Source organism: Cylas formicarius, unplaced genomic scaffold (genome assembly GCF_029955315.1).
Source record: "Cylas formicarius isolate icCylForm1 unplaced genomic scaffold, icCylForm1.1 PGA_scaffold_7__23_contigs__length_41026272, whole genome shotgun sequence".
Lineage (NCBI taxonomy): Eukaryota > Metazoa > Arthropoda > Insecta > Coleoptera > Brentidae > Cylas > Cylas formicarius.
In genome coordinates, this window is record NW_026844352.1 from 38,643,480 (window position 1) to 38,665,920 (window position 22,441).

General features: G+C 34.2%; 1 protein-coding gene across 1 annotated transcript in view; it reads right to left on the reverse strand.

The window, feature by feature from the left end:
• Positions 1 to 1,818: 1,818 nt before the first annotated feature.
• The window catches only part of LOC132704672 (gamma-sarcoglycan-like), a 103,753-nt gene continuing 83,130 nt past the window's right edge, over positions 1,819 to 22,441 (reverse strand). Inside the window, exons 4-7 of the mRNA XM_060674837.1 lie at positions 12,372 to 12,606; positions 4,652 to 4,841; positions 4,407 to 4,599; positions 1,819 to 3,481 (exon numbers count right to left, since the gene is read on the reverse strand). Coding sequence (XP_060530820.1) covers positions 3,181 to 3,481; positions 4,407 to 4,599; positions 4,652 to 4,841; positions 12,372 to 12,605 — 918 coding nt within the window. The 5' untranslated portion in view covers position 12,606 and the 3' untranslated portion in view covers positions 1,819 to 3,180. The remainder of the gene's footprint in view (positions 3,482 to 4,406; positions 4,600 to 4,651; positions 4,842 to 12,371; positions 12,607 to 22,441) is intronic.

Genomic DNA, 22,441 nt, shown 5'->3' on the forward strand with positions numbered 1-22,441 from the left:
AATTGCATCGTCCTCAAAATAGTTGCAAAAAAATTCATATTTCATATATATACATACGTTTATAAGGTGAGCCACAAACACAGAAGGCGACTTTAAGACCTCAAGAACTTAACAATTAGCAACAAATCTGAACCATAACTGATGATAAAATAGTATGGCAATTCTAGTTGAGTTACAATTTTTTAGGTTATTTTATTGTAACTAATATCAAAAGCCAAATATTTTATATTTATATAGACGTTTAATCAAACGCTGAAAAAAAAACCAAAACCAATTTATTTTATATGCCTTGCTAAAAATGCACTGAATGGTGCTCTTAAGGAGATTTGAGTTGCTGAATTGTTTCAGTATCATTACAGTTTTTTTTGTGAGCTGATTAGATATCGCAAAGCCCAAAGACTAAATAAATAATGGACTACTTTATGGACGTAATACACCGCTTCAATATTACTAGCGCTAAATTAACACTGGAAGTAACTAAGCAATATCACATATATGCTATATATGTGTATGCAACACCTATACCGTTTCAATTAACTTTTCATCGACAGCTTGATTTTTCAAACAAAGCAAGCACGTGTACCGACAAGCCTAATGGCCAAACAAATTATCTGCCGAAGCTCATCCCTTCGAACCAATATTTCCTTAGCTAATATTGCTAGTCATTTTATGTTTTTTCCGTAAACGCGCTACCTCTGCTTTATGGGGGTAGCAAGGGAGCGTGTTTAACACGTGACCAATGCTTGCAGTCATGTGCGAGAAACGGCTATTGTTTAAAAATCATTAGAATGCATTATTTAGTAATATCGTGCTGTTACAACATATCTGGTAACAAATTAGTCGTAACAAATGTGTGTCTCAAAAACCAAACCGCTTAACAATATAACCATGAAGGAAAGTGGGTAATATAATAAAATAAAAAATGCTTTGTTTCTAATTGCAATCCAATTAGTTTTTTATATACATATACATACAATTTTTTTTTCAAAATGCACGGGTTTTTTAGAAGCTACCATGTTCTTGTCAAATTTTTATTCAGTTTTTAGATTTCTTAATTAAAAAAATCTATCCTATTCCATTATTTAACTATGTAAGGATTCGACGCTGTGTTCGGAAAATTCATCTAAATTAAAACATGAATGTTTGGTAATTTTTGTAAGGCATTCGTAAGGCAACAATAATGACAATAATAGTTGCGTATTCCTTTACGAGAAAATGAAAAATACGAATCTGAAACCTCGTATCATTTCAATATTATAAAAGTTCAAATAATTAAAGTAAAAATTAAATATATTACGAAATTAATTATACCGGTTCAGTTCTTGCAGCGACATCTCTAAATCAATTTGCAGCCTGTTAAAATCAAGCGTCCCTTGGCGTAGAACCCTTTGTCATCCCTTTTTGACTCGACTATTGATTTTCTTACACTTACTTCATGTGCGTATAGGTGGCGCCAACGTCAGAATTTTATTTGCCCGCTAAATTCCACCCAGGCCGTGAAAGACATTTAATTTTCTATGAAAAATTCGGCGCTTGATTATTCTACCAAGAATCGACATTTTTCTATTGGAATATTAATTTTGAATTTAATGGATATTTATAAACTTTAAATTTGTAGGGAGCGTGTAACTGAAAACACGTTTATTAGGTGGTACTAAGATTAGTATAGTAGGTATAGTATTAGTATTGTCTTTTTATGAAATTCTTTTTTAAATTTTTAGTGGTACGTATTTAAATAAATAAAAGAAAAGTTATTAATTGTTTTTCAAATTATATTTTCTCAATTAACTTAAATACAAAAACAACATAAATGCCAATAAATTAAAAAACTATATACAAGCATTAGGTAACATTTTTAACAAGTCACAAGCAGCTTCCCTGTCGTAACACTATTTTTACAAGCTTCTCTCTAATATTTGTATTTGTACATAATGTATTGTCAATATCTTTAGGTTTTTCTTCGGAACAATAAAAAGGTATATAAATATATGAATAACTTATATTCATATTTATATGTTTCGCTCTATAATCGCTGTTTGCAAGTCAATGTGCGTGCAAATTATTTGGATAATAAACCAAAACCGTAAAACTTTTGCAAATAATATCTATTTTCTTGAAAATGATATTTAGTTCAGAACCTTACTCTCTGATTTTCGTTGTTCAAGATTTGGTTCACATATCAGCTGAGTCATTGATTTATTAGGATAATAATCTGTCAAAATGGTGACGATGATAGAGTTTATAGCTTTGGCTTGATTTAACAAAATTTGAAAAACCAGATCTGGCTGACTTCTAACGAATTAATATTTGGTTTTCGGCTGAATTTCGAAAAATAATAAACATAGCGTCAATGAAATTGGAAGGATTTGAGTAAAGTTTGAACCTCACGTAAATTATTATCCATCCAAAAATGATGAATTGTCTGCAAATAGAAAAGAAATATTAATTTTACATAAATTGGAGGAGACCTCGGCAGGTCCATTGTGCTTCCTCCTGGACAGAGCACTCGGTTTTACATCAAGTCAGGTGACTCCAAGTAGGTAATGACAAAGTTCTCTCCCTGATTACAGTGGGGCATGGATATGATTCGCCAATCATGGCTTGTCGCTTAAACGAGAGGTTAGGACATTCGCACAGAATGCGGAGGCAGCAGTAGAACACTGTCTGGTCTTCCTATTCGTACACCCTGCACGTGGGGGTGCTACTCAAGGTCAATCTGAATTGGTTTTGTTAAGTAAACAATGAACCGTATCAAGACCTGTGGCCGATTCTTCAAATTTTGAGTGTTTTAATTTAAGGCGTATTCACCATTATATCAAGATTTATTTTCTGGCTGTGAGAATTTACAGAAAAATCGGATTTGCCGCAGAATTTAGGTCTAGGAGAATAATTATTTGTTAGCAATCAAAAATCAAAATGAAATATCAGATTCAAGTATGTTAGGCAGTAATTAATGCAATACATATTGGAATATTTTCCAATAAACAAATGAATAGAAAATTATGATCGAACCCGAATCAGTGCTTATGATTATAATTAAATCAATAAATTCAAATTATAAAATATTTTGAGTTGTGAGCTTTTTTATTACTTCCTTATGTGTAAAGTAAAACGCACATAAACGGGATATGCAAGAAAAACCTGAAGATTAACATTAAAATGATTCTCTAGGTGGTAACATTATCGACATAGGCTGTCGTCATTGTCTGAGACACATACTCCATGCGGCGAAGCTAAGAAAAGTTTCCCGCTCTCACAGGCACACAACTGGAACACGTTGAAATTTCTCTCGTTATTCGCAAGTGATATTTTCGCAGTTGGCAAATGAGGAACCACGACAGATGAGTGAAGGTGAATCGCGCCCCCGAAGGTTTCGAATTTGATGTCGTTGAACGCGTGGGAGACTATTTGCCCACCTCTGGATTCCAATGTAATGCCTTGGGGACCTTTTATGGAAAGAGTGCTAGTCGGCGATTCTAATCTGTAAATGTAGGAGAACACGCAGTTAGAACAACCGTAAATTATTATTTCTTGAGCGAGAAAGGTCGTGATTTTGGAGTTAAGGGATGTTAGGACTGAAGATAAGAGAACACACCACCACCAGCGGAGACAGGGAATCTTCCTTAACAAAGAAAAGAAAACATTTGTTAAAATATATGGTATATCTAAAATAAATAAGAATTAAAACTTCAGATTTTCACGAAATTATATATTTTTACATGACAATTGTTTCGACAACACCGTGCCTTTATCAAATGTTTCTAAAAAACCAAATAATTGATTTTGCGGTGCATCTTCAGTAGAAGAAAAGGGGGTATGACCCTTGGAAATAATCTCCCCGCACATTTTAATAATCAGTCATCATGCTGGATGATATAAGCCCTATAGTGTAACTAACATATGCTTTAGTTTTGATCTAACTTCCCTAAAAACTGCTATAAAGTATAAAATAACAAGATCTTCAAATATCAGGAAAGAAAGGGAAATCTTACTACTCTCAACTCAAAAATATGTCCTGATCTTTTAAACAACTTTGAATTTAGTTTTTAAAGATAAATTTATGAATCGCTTTCGACTTATTATTTTAAAGCTGTGTCAACCAAACAAAATAATTTATTCTCATTTTCACAATTTAATCGTATACAAATAAAATCTATATAAAAAATAGCAGAACGAAAAGTAGCAAGCAAATGAACTTCTCAGCCACGGCCAATAGCAGTTAATAGAGGAAAAAAGGGAAAGATGTATAGCTTATAAGCTGTAGATAAGGATATGAAAGTGGAGTTCCCAATAGACAGAGTGTTTGATCACATAGGTCGGTATATGAAAATAATTGCTCTGAGGAGTTCATTTTGGTTAGTTTAAGTTGTGGATCCAACTAGTTGTCTTAACGTGTCTAAAATTACCTTAAGTCATGGCCGCTCTCAGCTCTAATTAAAGTGGCTTGGACCGAACCCCTAAAACTACTACCCCCTTCGCCCGTCACCCTCAGAGTGTCTGCGCCTATCGTTATACCATTTCGATCCGCTGAGAACAGCGAAAACCCTCTATCATCGAGAATGTTGAAATTATTTGACATACACTCGAACTGATCCATGCCTATAAAAAAATGGGCATTAGTTTTAAATTAAATATGTTATATATTTGATACCTAAATAAATCCAACTGCTATGGTATCCATTGCTAGATCTGGATTTAAGCGTTACATTTCTACTTGATTCTACTACCACGGGGTCACCCCTTCGAGATCTAATTTGAGTCGCTATGAGATTTTCTAGAACGTATGCATTTCCTTTCAGCTTCAATCCTCCCGGTATTATTTCGAGATGACCCATGCCGTCCTGAAAAAAAACCCATATTTGAGAAGAAATTGTGTACAGAATTAAGGATACATAATTACAACAATTAATAACAATTACAATATTAATAAAGCGGCTTTATTTTTTTTTAGGTACATACATACAAAATATAATAATGGAAGCATAAAGGTTCTCTCTTTCCTTTCGGCTACGAGTTGTGATGAACGAGCTGAATGTCCTGAATGTGTTCCAAAAAACTTGGCTAAGCGGGCATGGGAACATGATCACAGATGCCTTCTTCCAAAATTTATTTCGTACAAAATAACAAATTCTCTAACTAAACGCTACTGCTATAATACCTTACCTTATACCACTACTAATTTACATATCAGTTTGCGATTTATATTTGAGCGCTCAAAGGCCTCACTTCTAGACTGACTAGCGAGCGAGTCGCTTTTATAGAGGGCAGCGAATATTTCAGTCCTCTTCTCGGAGGCGTAAGCTGTGATCACGCTCCGATTTCCGCGGACTCGAGTTGTTAAAGAAACTAGAGAGCTATGGGTTTCAAGATAATTCGTTAAAATGATAGGTGGGAGGTGGAGGTGGCGTGTATGTATCGCTAAAAACGGTTCACAATGTTTTTCCAAAATAATAGGCGCCAGACAGGGACTACGTGCCACTATTCGCTTTCATGGACGGTATCCGATATGCTCCAGGTTTACCTGTTTGAAGCCCGGCCCGATAAAACATGTCTCATTATTTTTGGGAAATCATCTGTTAAGAATTATTCTCTATATATTAACTTGAACGGCAAATAAATCCGAACGGTCAGAGAATGGCAAAACCCACCCGTTTACCTGACAGTGTTCTACCTTTGTCTATTACGCCCCGGAGTCGTACAGTCGACAGAGATAGCGCCAATTACCGGATTATTACAGGAGTTTCCACTACGAAACAAGGTACCGTTTTTGAGAAAATGCTGCCAAAAATCGAAAGGTTGTCTTTAATTATTACAGTTAATGTACGATACCAAATACATCGACAATAAGAGAAGAAAGTATCAGTTATTCTTAAATATGAGTTGTTAAAAATTGACAAAAATTACAAAACAAACCAAAACAACACAAAAACAAAAAGTTTAAGTTAATTTTATATTTAATGGCATAGAATTTTTTAATAAAAATATTAGAAGTGACACTGCAGTAGTATCTGTTTGGAAAATAGCTCCCCAGACAGTTTCCAAAGAAAATTGGAGTAGTTATATAACACATACAGAAAATGTAATAAAAAAATACAGGGAAAAAAGAGAATGCGCTTGATATAACGGTACCACCACTTCAAAAGGAAGGATCATCTTCTGGTAGTAGCAATTCCAATTTTGGCACTGACGATGAAGATGCTTCATCGTAAATACCAACTAAATATGGTTTACTTGTATATTTACTCTTGGAAAATTATATTTTATACGATATGATGTGTTTCTTTTAATTTTTCGATTTTTTGTTATTATTTTAATTTTTATTGCATGGACAGAGTTTTGGAAAATAGTTTATGTAACAAATTATTTGATGTAGATTCCCAGACTTACATATTCGCATACCCTGATCTATTATTACATAGAGTTTACTGAGTATGGTCGTACGAGTTAAATAAATGAAAGCTGAGTACCACTGATTCTGTCCGTCTTACAAGTACTATGCTATGCCATCATAAATCGTACCGACTATAATAATATTGTGTAATTTCCTTTAATTCTTTGTAATCTTAGAAACGTTACCTGTACTAGGCGGAATGATGGGGTCCAGTCATCTTCGCGATATTTAAAATTGACTCTTAATTGCTTTGGTTGGTTATTTCAGCTATTTTTTTTAATATAAAAAAACAGGCAAATTGACCGCGTTTTCAGCACTTGACTATTTCGCTTTAATGAAAAACTAGCCTTAGACAAAGGCATTTTGTCACTGCTCTCATGAATTTCTTTCAAAGAAATCCAATTATTTTTGCTTTTTTTAAATGGGCATTAACACAGTAACGCAGTATTCCAATTACGGAGTTTTAATTGCGAATGATTCGAAAAAAGGTCGCCTTTTAGGGCGGTTTCGGGTCGGCAGCTTATTCTTTATTCGGCGAACATCTTTATTCCGAGGATCTAGGTCCTTAGGCCATAATTAGCGGACTTTGTAACCGTGGTCTGTCGCCTCCACTCCTAACGACCCGATGCCATATACGATCCTTATGTTTCGTATATTCTATCGAGACAATGATAAAATCTTATGTTTCTTATTACGTTAACCTGAAGTCATGGCCAACTGGGACTAATTTTTGATGTTAAATATCGAGAAGAGGTATTAAGGATTTCTTTAAGAGTAAAGTGTCAACGAATTCTTATTCAGGACTACATAAAACCCAACTATATTAATTTCCACAAAGTTCGAATACAGGGTGCTCGAAATATCACGGCCGCCTCGCTTAAGCACTTCTGCAGAATGTTTGTTTATAGCTCAATTTTGATAATTTTTCTTTTGCTGCATAGATTTCACTGAAAGACACTAACGATTTTCTTAAATGATAGATATGATTAGGGAGGACTACATATGAACTAAACAGACTTTTCAAATTAGTATTTTTCTTTAATTAAAAATAATTTTTAAATATCATCTTATAGTGAAAATAATAGAATTCACCAATTCATCCAATTCACTCGCTAATATTTATTTTAATAAATTATAGAATTCTATAAACAATCTAATAATCTTAACCGCGACTCAGAGAACCATTTAGCTTCGCCCCCCCTCAAACAATATATAAGCAGGTACAGAGTAAAATACGAGCCAGTTTCAGTCAAGCTCTGAAGAAGCCAACAGGATGATTGGCGAAACGTCAGCTATTCGACTCAGCAATCCAGAAGTTTTGTAAAAAGTTTTTTAATTTGGTTTGGAAAATAAGTATCGCTAATTTATCTTTGCGAGAAAAAGTGGTAATTGTACATCTAGTTGGTGATGGTGTAAAATTTTTCAGTAAAGTTGCAGCCGAATTTAAGAGAAGATATCTTGGCGAAATATAAATCACAGTACAGTTGCGAACACCAATAGACATTTTGATCACAACGGGACTGTTAATAAACTCACCAACCGACATCGCATCGCAGATAATTCTTAATTATTTTAATGAGAATCCCCGATGCAGTATCCAGTGCTAGGGGGGCAAGTGTAAACTTACATATTTTCAAAAACTGCATCTCGAGACAGTTGAAAAAAGTAGAAAAAAGGCTTTCAAACCCAAATTCCTGCATATTCTTGAATGTGGTGACAGCGAAAGAAGAATGGAGTTTTGTCTATGGCTGCAGGGTATATACTTAGAAAATCTCCGGTTCCTGAACAATATTTTGTACACTAATGAAGCAGCATTTACTAAAAACGGTATGGTTTCATCTTAGGATATTAGAATCTCGAATGAAGAAAATCCTCATTAGATGACACATTAGGTGAACGTCTGGTGTGGAATTTTAAACGAAATGACAATTTGACATATACATTTTTCATGAACATTTGAATGGGATAACTTTCCCCTTCGATTTTTAGATAATGAACTTAGTCGTGAAATTGATGAATTACCTTTTGAGAATCGGTCCAATTTGTATTTGCAGCTTGATGGTGCTCCTATCCATATCTCGGCTGGTGTAAGGAATAGGTTGAACCAAAATTTTCTATGTGGGGGACATTAAAACGTAAAGTTTATTTATCACGGCAAAGGAAAACCTTTGCATTCGAATTAGAGAAGCTTGTCGGAAAAGCAGTTAGCAATAATCAAACGCGCATTGAAAGTGCATAGAGAAAAATTGTGACCTGACCGAAATAACTAATATGTCATTTCAATTTTGTTTTAAACAATTTCGTTTTTTTCAAAAAATTCATTTGCTATTGGTGACTAATTTTTATTATATTAGTCTGTCGAATATTCCAACGATCGCGGAAACTACTTTTTCCTTAGTATAATTGAAGAGATAGATATGTTAAAACGCATATTAAAAAGTCCTGAGTGTCTGAAATCGACTTTTCATGTTTTAAGTAGGTCTACAAACTTCATATTATTTAATATGGTCCTTGTTTTTCTTTAAAATGTTACCTTAAACTTCCAACTAAGAAATATTATGGGTTTGATTAAATAAAAACTACAATTAACCGGATTTTTGAAGGGTTCATTGCTTAGTCGTTTAAGAGAATTAGTATCTACATTATGGCTTTCAAATACCATATATTTATTAATGTACAAATGTATAATGTCCCTTAAAAAATGTTTCAAGTCTCTTTTATCATTCTTTTTGAAATTTGAATAATTAAAATTTGTAAGATCTTACAATCACATACAAAATAATCGTTAATTACAAGGTTTAAAATATTTATTTAAAAAAAATCTCTAAATGATACTTCTCGATTTTTCTTTTCCAAAGACTATGCCAGTTGGCCATGACTTTAGTCGATGCGATAAGAAAACACCAGCTTCAGTGCCTTTTAGTAAAATCTACCCAACAACAAAAAATTTTAATATTGATTAATGTTTAAGCGAGGCGCTCGTCATATTTCGAGGACCATGTATTCGAATTTCATGGTTTTATGTTGCCCTGAACAAGAATTCGTCGATATTTTATTCTTAAAGAAATCCCTAATAGCCTTTCTCGATATTTGACATCAAAAATGAGTCTCAGTTGGCCATGACTGCAGGTTCATGTAATAAGAAACATAAGGTTTACTGCGTTTTTGGGAGATCTATCCAATAAAAAGGATCAAAATTAAACCATAATCAAAGATTCTGCAACGCTATGCGTTAAGTGGGTCGCAAACGATATTTCAAACAAGTCCCTGAAAGAGAATTCTTCAAAATTAATTTAATTTAATCAGTACTAGTACTTTTCTTTGCTCTCTCTTTTGTTGAATAGCCTTAGTTGGTCAGGACTTTAAGATTTTAGTGCATTTTTCAGATATTGAACTGAGATGGCTTTTACTTGATGAAAATCCATTTATTAAAATAACTAAGAACTAAAAGTTCAGATTTTCACGAAATTATATATTATGACATGACAATTGTTTCGACAACACCGTGTCTTTATCAAATGTAATATTTACAAACTACCTGCTACTATATATACCGAAAAATGACCATAAAACCTTAATTAATGTTGTGTGAGAATTTAAGTTCAATAAAGGAGAGGTATGTCTCATTTTGTAATTGTAATTTTCTACTTTTTGTGGCTGTGTGTTGTCGTAGAAAATGTGTTTTTCTGTGTTTGAGTGTGTAGCATAATTAGAATCTAAGCTATTGTTTTTAGACGCTCTTTTATATTCGTTAATGCGTTTCTTGAAGGATCTCCCTGTTTGTCCAATATAAATTTTAGGACAAGATCGAAATTTTGACCTGTAGACACCTGATTTTTGGGATTTTGGACATTTCGTTTTACTGTTTTTTAAATATTTGCCTATTGTGTTGTTAGTTCTGAAGGCGATTTTTAAACCACATTTTGACAAATGTTTTGAAACTTTTTCACTAGGTTCTCCTATGTATGTAATTGTTTTAAATTGTTGGTGTCCTGTATTTGGTTTCGGATAAATAGAGTTTACTGTTGTCTGTATTTGTTTTTTGTTTATAATTTTATCTATAATGGACGGATTGTAGCCGTTGTTCAGTGCAATTTGATATCTATAGAACAAACAAAATTATCAATAATTATCAAAATCGAACCATAAACAAACATTTTACAAGGGTGTAATGATAAATGGGCAATTTTGCTTTAAAATTATTTCTGAACAAAATCACTTGCAACAATTCGTGGACATTTGAAAATTCATAAGGTCCTTAAAACAGAGAGAGGCTGAAACATTTCCCAATCCATTTCCAATAATTCTCCACATATTGTAAAAGTGATTTAAGTTGCAATGAATGAAGTCAGTAATAGCTGGTTCTATTTGGACGAAGAGCATAATCTATCAATTTTTCACTCATACCAAAGTCAAGAAAAAGTTGCAAAATATGCATTTTGTCAATTGTTTCTTTTTTTAATATGGGTTTTTTTTTACTTGTAAACGAAAACATTTCAAGGGTCAACATATTGTAGTTTTAGTGGCTTATCCAAAGTAAATAATAAAATTTTTAGAATAGTCAGTGGCGTACAGTACAGGCACTAATATTAAAGACCAATGAAGATATGGCTACATAAAACTACATAGAAATACGATTCTCTACCCATTTCACTCAGTAGATACGAACGACAGAAAAAAGTAAAATTGAAAAGTTGCATAGTTTCGTCTAAATTTCTAATTTTTCGTCCGGGGTAAATACCAGCTTCCTTTTCTTCAAATGGAAAACCCTATATTTCATTGTGTTTTTGGTTTTCCCTGGAAATTCTAGACATATTTTATGTATAATGTCCTATACCTAAGTCTAATCGTTTTCGACTAATCTTGCATTTTATATCTAAAATAATTAACAATTTTCCCTATAAGGGATTAAATTAAATTAAAAACGTAAAATGTCAACCTTTTTAAATGTCGTCTATTCCGGAAATTTATAGTTTCTGAAATAATCGTCAATTTTACATTTTCTGATTGTAATAATACTATAATACGGCGTTAAGTTTTGTTATAAGTTAGCAGCGACGATGGGACACACGCGCATACCACCTATTTTTATTGTTTGATTTAATTAATCAGAAAATAATAAATTCAATTTATGAAATTGTTTTATTGAAAACAACTAAAGTATCGCTTTAACCACGAGATAATTCCAGAGAAAATAAGAAGAAAAGAGGAATTCCCGGTAAAATGATAATAGCAATAATTTTAATAATAATAGTAATTATTTTTTGAAGAATTGAACGTCATTTGAGGGATCATGGCGTTTTAAAGTATAAGAAAAGGGATAAGATTTGAAAGATTCTCCTGCCAAAGCAGTATTCTAAATTATTACATTAGATATGTAATTATTACATTTACATTACAAATTTAAAACCAAATAAATAAAATGCCAAAACTTGAAGTTCCAAATAGCCCTCATTTTTAGCAATACAATACTAATATTAAGTTGTCCATTATTTCGCAATAAATTTCGGAAGTTGACAATATTATATACCTCAATTTTCAACGCCAAATCGGATAAAATTATAAAAACAGTGCTTTTCCTAACCTAAAAATACAAAATGAAATAATTAAGGCTCCCTTTTACGTTACGTTAACTATTTGGGGACCTGCATACGCCATTTTTTACATAAAATTCAAGATTCAATATATCTAGAAAATAAAAAAGCTGGTATTTACCCCAGATGAATGAAACCGCCTGTATATATGAAAAAAAAATATCTATATGAAACCATTCAATTTTACTATTAAACTTTTCTTGAAGGGGTAGAGACCCTTGTTTCGGGCATTCTGTTCACCCTGTACACATTTGCCTTAAGTAATAAGCAATTTCTGGTTTTTCGTCGCGTTTTCAAATACGAGCAAGTATTTGAGGGTTTTTCTGTTGTAGCGCAGAAAAAAAGACAAAAAAACACACACGTTTAATCGATGGCTGAAGACTTACCGGTGAAAAATCCATCACTTTTAGTACCCATAGCGTTAGGGCTAAGTTTACAATAACCATAAAGAGCAACGTTAGAATGAAACCGTACATGCACTTTTTTCTCCAACCGAAAAGTCCTATCCGGATTCCTTGATGGCACTTGTTGGTCGATAAAATAATTGACGGATCGCTAGAAGCATCGATGCGTGATTGATGATCCGGCAACGTTGCACCCTCGTCTTCATTTTTTTTCATCCTGCAAAAGGAAAAACTATCTTAAACAGTGATTGTCGCGTTCGATAAGTGTAAGCATGGGGAAAGCATCTATGATACAGGGTGTATAAATAATTGAATTACATTAATTAACACGTGGATTATCACTCATAACGTTAAGCAAAACGTGTTTTGGAAATAATTTTCCACAAGCAGCGGTTTCCAAGTTCTTTTATTGTGCTATGAAAATCACGACCCCGGTTCTTGCTACCTGGATCCTTCCTTCCGGTAAGTTCCCCCCTGTCCGACCCCTCTTTCGGCCCCCAATCCCATTTGGTCCTAATTAGTTCCTGCACCCGACATTGAAAATTTAATGTCCGGCACTTTGCTGGAAGCTTCAGTCTTGGCTGACCACGTGTTGAATCGATATTCACGACGAGCGTCCATTTTTGGGCCATTTGTTTTAACTTATGTAAAACGCTCGAAAAATACATTCATAAATCTGCTACCTTCTACACAACTCTTCGCAAAATCTATTTAGGGGAGACTGGCATAGAAATATTAAAAATACTTAGTTTTTTCTCAAAGTGAAGACGTAAAACTGAAAAAAAAACTAGAGTGACTTTCCAAAAATCGAGCCGTTATACCGTTTCCCATCTTTCCCATATTTAGATCATGGTTTTCTGGTCGCTGTGATTAAACATGCATGCGTCATCTAATCATTGAGTTGAATACAATCGCGAGAGTTTGTGAATTCGGAAAAAGTACTACAATTTCTATTAACCTTGCTGTAAATTGTTTGACAAATGAGAGCACGCTGTCCAAACTTATCTACATTATTTAGCTTGTAGTGTGAAAATCAAAGCTTTACATTTAGAAACATTTAAAGTTAGTTTATTGTCAGTGGAGCATTCCTGCAAACTGCCTTTGGAAGCTGATGGAGTTATCAACACTAGTAATAATATTATTTTTAGCTCATCAGCAAACAGCAAGGCCAGGTAAGTAAACAACTCTGCAATATCATTAAAGAACATCGAGAACAGTAAAGGACCAAGATTAAACCCCTGTGGAATCTCTGACGTGGCATATGTGGCCATTGCCGAGTTCCTGAACCAGGTAGCACTGAGTTAGAGCTAACAGTAACTAGTTTGTTTAATTTTATCGGTCATTATTCGGTTAAACTCTTCTAATAAGTGTTGGCATCGTCTTGGACGAAGGTTTCAAGGTTGGATGTTATCGTGACACTTAATTCCATCGTGTTTATCCGTTTATGTGCGTATCCGGCATTATTCCTTGCAGGTTTGCAATTAAATCGCATTATTCTCAACGGAGTTTGCATGCCACTGGTCCCGAAAATGTTTTATTTGTCCATCACGAAGAAGGATTAAACAAACGTGTCTTCAAATACGGATTCGGCATTTCGTCGCAGTCAATATTTGCGTCCTCTCTTGAAATATTCATGTTCGTGTCTGATACTCGGATCTGGGGATGTTTGGAAGACTTTAGGGGATGCCTCGTTTCATAATGGACTCATTTAATAGGAGTGGGTGTTGGGGTAGGTCTACAGTAACGTCGAACAATACAGCTTACGTATACCGGAAACAATAGGAACACCGATAGGGAAATTTCAAATCGGAGGTAAATACGTAAAAAAAGAATTAGATTTTCCTCCGTCTTTTTTACTGAAGGCTAGTCTGGACGTCAAATATAAGGTTGTTCGGAAAGTCATTTCGTTTTTTCCCGTCAGAGGACTTAATTACGTTTTTCCGAAACCAACTTCACACTTAAGCCGCATAACCATTATATGTCTTGAGAGTTGATATTGCAAGGCTTGTGTGTGAAAAAGTTCTATTAATTCTACGCAGTAGTTTTTGGTTGGTGCCCTTTTAAATATGGAGAGCAATAAGCAGCATTTTCGTCATATTTTACTTTTTTACTTCAGAAAAGGTAAAAATGCTGTCCAAGCGAGAAAAAAATTGACGGATGTGTATGGAGAAGGCGTGTTAACAGTACGCCAGTGCCAGAACTGGTTTGCAAAATTTCGATCCGGCAATTTTGATGTCGAAGATGCACCACGGTCTGGAAGGCCGGTCGAAGCTGACAAAGATGCGATAAAGGCATTAGTTGATGCAAATCGGCGAATAACCACACGAGAGATCGGTGAGAGATTAAATTTGTCGAATTCGACTGTTTATGGCCATTTGAAAGGCATGGGCTTAACCTCGAAGCTCGATGTGTGGGTGCCCCATGTCCTTACGGAGCCAAATTTCTGTCGTCGCGTTGACGTGTGTGATTCGCTCCTCAAACGTCAAGAAAATGATCCATTTTTGAAGCGGATTATTACTGGGGACGAAAAATGGGTTGTATACAACAATGTTAAACGCAAGAGGTCATGGAGCGGAAAAGATGAACCGGCTCAAAGCGTGTCAAAAGCCAACATTCACCAAAAAAAGGTGATGCTCTCCGTTTGGTGGGATGTCAAAGGAATCGTTTTTTTTGAGCTTTTGCCGGACAATACAACGATTAATTCAGAAGTCTATTGTCATCAACTGGACAAATTGAATGATTCACTTAAAGAGAAGAGGCCCGAATTAATCAACAGGAAGGGTGTAGTGTTCCACCAGGATAATGCGAGACCTCACACAAGTTTGGTCACACGCCAAAAACTTTTACAGCTTGAATGGGACGTATTGCAACATTCACCATATTCTCCAGATCTGGCGCCTTCCGACTACTATTTGTTCCGGTCCCTGCAAAATTTTTTGGATGGCAAAACCTTTACCTCAAATGAAGATGTCAAAAACCACCTGAACCAGTTTTTTGCCAGCAAGGACCAAAACTTTTATGAGAGGGGAATTAGGTTACTGCCAGAAAGATGGCAAAAGGTGTTGGACCAGAATGGCCAATATATAATTTAATAAAATATTTATTCATTATACGAAAACTGTCTTTCATGTTCCCCAAAAAAAACGAAATGACTTTCCGAACAACCCAATACATAAAATATATACAATGCTTTTTGTCTACTTCTTTTTCGGAATTTTCAATAAAGATGAAATGAAAAGTTGAACGAATGAATGAATTAATAGAGAATTTATAATTTTACGTTTTGTATAATATTGTGTTTGGAAAGCAAAAGTATGAGGGCTTTTAGACTAAACTAATTATATTACCTTGACCCGAAATTATGAAATGAAAATTTCTAACCCTGGTTAAATATTGTAAGGCGTTTATTAAATTTGTTGGAAAAAATCTAGAGAGGGATTAATAAAATTACGTTTAAAAGAAAAACAAAGCAATCTGGCATAGCAAATATCACAAAAAATGGTTTCCAGTCACTAAACAATAATAATAATAATAGTATGTTCTCGATAACAAAACTATTTTTAAATGGTTTTCAAATAGACAGAGTTTTTAACTCCAAGGGCAGATTCATCCGATTAGCAAAATTCTTGAACCGGCAGACGCAGAAGATCCAGTGCAATAATATTTATTTCAGGCATTGTTATATCGTAAAAAATATGACAAGTTGGTTCAAACGGTGTTATGGGCCTCATCAAGAGCTACAATTTTTGTATTTGCGATTTGCGTCTATCACATACGCTGCTCGGGATATTTGAGAAAATCCATATTGAAATCGTTATTTCGAGGGCTGTCAAGACGCGATGACGTCATTGATTATTACGGCACCCTGCATGGTTTCAGGAAAAACTTATTTTCTCGAAACCATTCATTTACTATTTTCAAAAAATTCTTGAACCAGGAAACGTGGAAAATCCAAGGCTCTAACCTCTACTTCGAACAATGATTGAATCATATACGGGGTGTGTCGTTTATGGGCAAAAATCTAAAATATCATAAAAATTTCAATTTTTGTGAGTAAATTATTGGCGATAAATGAAAGACCGTTAAAGATGGGATAATTTTATTTGAACAGTATCGTAAACCGTGTCGTGAGAGAGTTTCGGGTTTCGCCAATTATACGGGGCGCGAGATATTTGAAAAAACATCATTCGACAACGGTATTATTTGTGCAAATTTTAATATTTACCGATGTTTGCTGTAACTTTAAATTTCGACGAGATGTGAAGGACATTTTATACAGTGCGTCCCTTTACCCAACCAAACCTGCTTTGAGTTACGCGCTACGAACGCTAAACAGATTTTGATAAACCTTTTTTTCCAATCCACGAAGCACTTCTGGTAAGCACTTTTTGGTATAGCCTTGAGTCCTTACAAAGATGTTTTCTTTATCTCCTTAATCGTTCCAAAACTTTCATCGATTTCTTGAGTTTTGGGAACAGGAAAAAGTCCCAGTTGAATATGGTATGGGGTATGATTATGGTTTTGTTTTGGGCTAGGCAGGGTTAGACACAAGCAACGATGAGCGAAAAGATGCATTATCGTGATGCAAAATCCATGCTGGGCGTCCAGAGCGCGGTTCGTCATCGACGTCTTCTCGGGTATCATGGTACAGCTTGTACCACTTATAAACATTTTTTTTTACTCAAAGTAGATCCACCATACGCCTTTCTCAACATTTCAAGTGTTTTGCAGCACTCTATTCCATTTTTTACACAAAATTTTATGCAAATTCTTTGTTCCAACTTCTTCGCCGAGTACACAAAACATATCTCACGCTTCTGTTTTTTTTTTTTCATTTTTTTCTTTTTGGACAACCGACCATCGACAATATTTTTTCCGGAAAATATAAACTAAAACAGTACAAAAAAGCATCATAAAAACTCTTAAAAGCACTGTCCAGGTTCGTCTCGGAATAAACATGAAACCAATTCTCCAGACGAACGGATTGCCTAAAATTCTGAATTTTCGTTCATCCTAATTAACTAGCGCTTGGTTAGAATAAATTAGTTATCCCTAAGAATAAGTTAAAAATCAAAGGTAAATTATTTAAGTTTTGTTGGATTTCGGTCGAACGACGAATGACACTATCCCGCCAGTTCCAGGGCAAAGTGTTTTGGACTTTGAATTACGGGCGACATGCTGCGCTAAATTTTCCATTTCCTACGGGATTCCCGCCCAGAACGGACGGCGGACGCTGAGAGGGGAGAGTGTCCGATAATTTAAAGCTGCGAGAGTCAAACGTTGGAAAAGGAACTATAATAATTTTTAAACAAGTTCGGACACTTGCAAACTGCAGAACCGGAGACGTTGTTGTTATGTATTTACGCGCCACGAGGTAATTACCAAATAAATCTGAAATAACAGGCGTACGAAAAATTAAAAATTCTATTCATTTTAAACGTACACTCCCTAAACAGACATCAGGCGAGGTTTTGCAACTTAAATGAGAATTTTGATAATGTCAACGCAAGTGTCGTCGGCAGCGCCACCACGTACAAAAATATCAAATTATATCAGGTTTTGATATGACATTTTATATCGGCGGCGAGAATGACTGGCAACCTAGGCGAATCTCAGTAGGCGATGACGTCGTTATAACTGATAGAGCAGATGTTTTGGATTGTGTGAATACAATTGACGTGGATTTTCGCTCAATTTTAACTGGTACGTCACAGGGTATGAAATCTTAACACTTTCGATGGCTCTGGGGTTGAATTTAGAGTTTGACGATCTCCAAAACAATGAAATGAAACTATCTTTTTAATTGGGTACTTAAACTTAACAGCGTAAAGTTATCAAGATTCATTCTATCGGCTACCGCTGCTTCTTTGCAGAGATTCACGAGGCCTAACGGTATAAACCGAGGCGCACACTATACTTATATTTCCTTGAGATTTTTTTGGACTGTACACTACAATTCTTCTGCGGTTTACCACTCGACGGTCAGGATATTCTTCAGACCAACAAATTATTCCATTTCGGTGGTCCTTTTTAGTCACACGGCTCGTCGAACAGTAGTTCGCGAATTCAAAATTCGTCGAGGAAAGTTACCACAATGAAATGGAAAGAGCGAAATCCAGTTTTCGTTTGTCTTTCGGTTTTTGGCTGGGTTTTCCCCCGGGAAATTCCACGTTCCCTGGGACTTACAAAGAACGCAGGCCAGATGAAAAATAAATTGCAGTTTTTGTTCTTGCGGATGCCGTCGCCAAAGCCATAGGATAAACATGCCTTTTAAGGGATGTGCGACTGAAGATTGTGCCACGTCGCGACGACTGTGAATCGAAAGCTGCGATTTGGTAAAGTGGCAGAAAAGGTAACTTTTCTAAGGCCATAAATTTAAAAAGCGTAATTTAAAATCCGTAATAGCCTTTCTTTAGTTGAAAAAAAATATTAATAATAATACATAATAATAATACATAATAATAATACATGGACCCTCATGAAACAATGTGGGTTTACCGGAGAATGTTGAAGATATTATGGGTGGACAGAGTGACGAATCAAGTGGTTCTACAACATATGAACAAAGGAAGAGAGGTACTTAATACTAATAAAAGAAGAAAACTGGAGTATTTTGCCCACGTAATGAGAAATAAAAACTATGAATTGCTCCAAATAATCGACAAGGAAAAATAGAGGGAAGACGTGGTCCTGGCCGCCGAAGAACCGCTTGGTTCAAAAATCTTCGTCAGTGGAGTAAGTATCACCACATTGTTTAGCTCTGCTGCGGACGAAGTGAAGCTCATGCGACCATTCGCCAATGTTCTGGGAGGACACGGCAATTGAAGAAGAAGAATAGCTTAAAAGCTTAGGCAGAAATTCATTCAATTTTTATGAAAATATGGGTACGGGAAATAAGGGCTAATTCGTTACTCCTAAATTCCTTAGTATGCTAACTAAGCTCTTCAACTATATATACAATAGCGGGTACATCTACCTAACGATGGGTTACAATAGACTTCCGTGCTAATTACAGACTCATCGGTTTGATTAATCATGTAACCTAGCCTAATTAAAAATTCGTCCTCAGTAGCATATATTGTAAGTGTGAACTAGAAACAGCTAGTAAAGCGATCTAATTGATATATATATATATATATATATATATATATATATATATATATATATATATATATATATATATATATATATATATATATATATATATATATATATATATATATATATATATATATATATATATATATATATATATATATATATATATATATGATGACACTATATTCCGGGATATCATCCGTTCGCTCGTTGAACTCCAACTGGAATCCTGCATCCGGCTGGAATCCTGCTGGATGCAGGATTTGCAGGATTCTAGCCGGATGCAGGATTCCAGTCGGATGCAGGATTCCAGTCGGAGTTCAACGAGCGAACGGATGATATCCCGGAATATAGTGTCATCATATATATATATATATATATATATATATATATATATATATATATATATATATATATATATATATATATATATATATATATATATATATATATATATATATATATATATACATATATATATATATATATATATATATATATATATATATATATATATATATATATATATATATATATATATATATATATATATATAGACAAACCGCGAAGGTCAAGATTCCGCTGTAGATGGGTGTACGGCAGGGCTGCGCTCTTGCAACTTGTTTGTCATGTCTATCTCTAAAAACCCGAATGCTGCACTGTTATATTTTCTCGATGCTGTTTTACGGCATCGAAGCCTCGACCCTCACCGACACAGGTTAGAAAAAGGTCTTAAGAAGAATAAAAAAGAGTAAAGAAGTTGTATTCACCATCCAACAAATGTGAGTGTAGAATCTCAGAAAATTGTTTGGGCCAAACTTGAATACACCATTGTTACTTGATTGCCAACAACGCATAGGGGTGGGGTAGGGTAGGGTAGGAAAGTGGAATATTTTATAGTAACTGAACTCTAATTGCTTTGTTCATTTTCTAAAGTGAGGCTTAATTTATTTTTTGTTGGTTGACATTTTGTAGGTTGTTTAGGCCGATTCGTAGATTATATTTTGTATAAAATACCAACAAATAACTATAGCTGTAAGTTGTTAATTTTTAATTTTGGTGATACTTCTGACTACTTTTGAATAAATTTCTTGTACATCTACAAACATTTTATTCAAAAGTATCATACTTTATTTTTATCAAAATTAAGAAAGTTATGTTGTTTCTATTAGAACATTAAGGTCAAATTACATTCTTAATAGCTTTAACTGTGAACACCTCCTTAAAACTAACATTTAAAAAAAATAAAATGAGTTGTTATTTTGATAAGAGATAATTTCATTAGAAAATCTGAAGAAGTTTGTAGAGCCTACGCATTACCGCACGGCGATTGTGGTGGGGATTGGGGGCGATTAGTAGATATGGTCTGTTCATAGATATAAGAAAGTGATCAATTGAATTTGAATGGGATTATCCAAGGGTGGTTATTATCATACAATGCAACATAATGCAAAATAATTAATTTTATACCTACCTGTGTTTAATATTCTTTGGTTTGGTGTACTACTTAGTTTAAGTTTATTAGTAATCATTCTTATTTCGTGTGTAATACAGCGTGTGTTGAATTGTGTGCGAATTATGCAAAATATGTGCGAGTCTAGTGTATCTCAGGAGATGCTCCCGCCCAAATGTAGAAAACACTATTCATTGAACGTGGTGCCAGCAAGCAAGCAATTGGAAAATGCGATGCTGACATTTTCTCGAGTGTAGATGAAAGTGATCAAGATATAATACGGCGTAAAATTTACCAGTTATACGAGGAACAAAGCGTGCCTACATTAGATATCTTAATTAGGAGGCTTGAAAAAGATAAAACCGGTCTTAAATGTGGCAGAACTACCTTATGGAAGTGTATTCAACAGATGGGTTTTAGATTTAAAAAAATTGACAAAAGGCAAGTTTTAATGGAATGGAAAAAAATAGGATTTACAGAGAACAACAAAGGCCAATTATTTAGTTGGATGAAACTTGGTTCGACACTTATGATGCCCCGGAAATGGGTTGGTTTGACTCAACTGATAAGTTGTAAAGTGTAAAACAAACGCGCCATCAAATAATATAGAACAAATAATAATTAGAACAGGCGATGATAGCGATTGCGATACTGATATATTATGTGAATAATTTTAAGTAATTTAAGTAGGTAATAAAAATAATTTGTAATTTTATTAATATTTATTAGTAATATTTATAAATAATTAAATTCTAGGCAAAGTACGGACCTGTTCGGCCATATTTCATTTTTACAGCTTGCCCGGGCCTTTCCTTAATTCGTATCAATTAGTCACTTTCTTATACCTATGAACAGACTTTATCTTATAATTCTTTCACTAGAAGAAAGATCTGTCGCGTTAGAAGCACCTGTCTCTGTAACCAATGATAGACAGATCGCTATGATTTAGGATATTATCAAAAATTACCTACTTACCATAATCTACTAGGAAGACATTATATCCAAATGAGTCGTAACAGTCAACATAAAGGACCATTTATGAATGGTTAAGTCAATAATGTTTTATGCTTGGAAATGTCAAAGCATACAGTTTATGCTGTGTATTGTTGCAGTGGAATTTGGACTTCTAATAGCAAAGAATTACATTTATGTACTTTAATTAACTTGGTGGACAAGCAAATTATATATTTTTAATAGAATGCAGAATACAAAATTATACACATATAGTTAAAAAAAATGTGCGTCTACTAAATTCATTCTATCAATATTTCAAGTTAAAATAATTAAACCTCAACACTATGCGATGTCGCCATAAATGTAGTTTATGAAATCTGAAGTTACGATGGTCGGTTCAATTAATACTTACAAACAAAATAGCAAAATCGTCAACAGTAAATGACTTCTCTGGTCTATAGGTCTGTAAAAATATTGCTGGTAATAATTAGTTTCCTTTAAAAATCTCATAGAATCTGATATTATTATTGACGATATCACTAGTGCG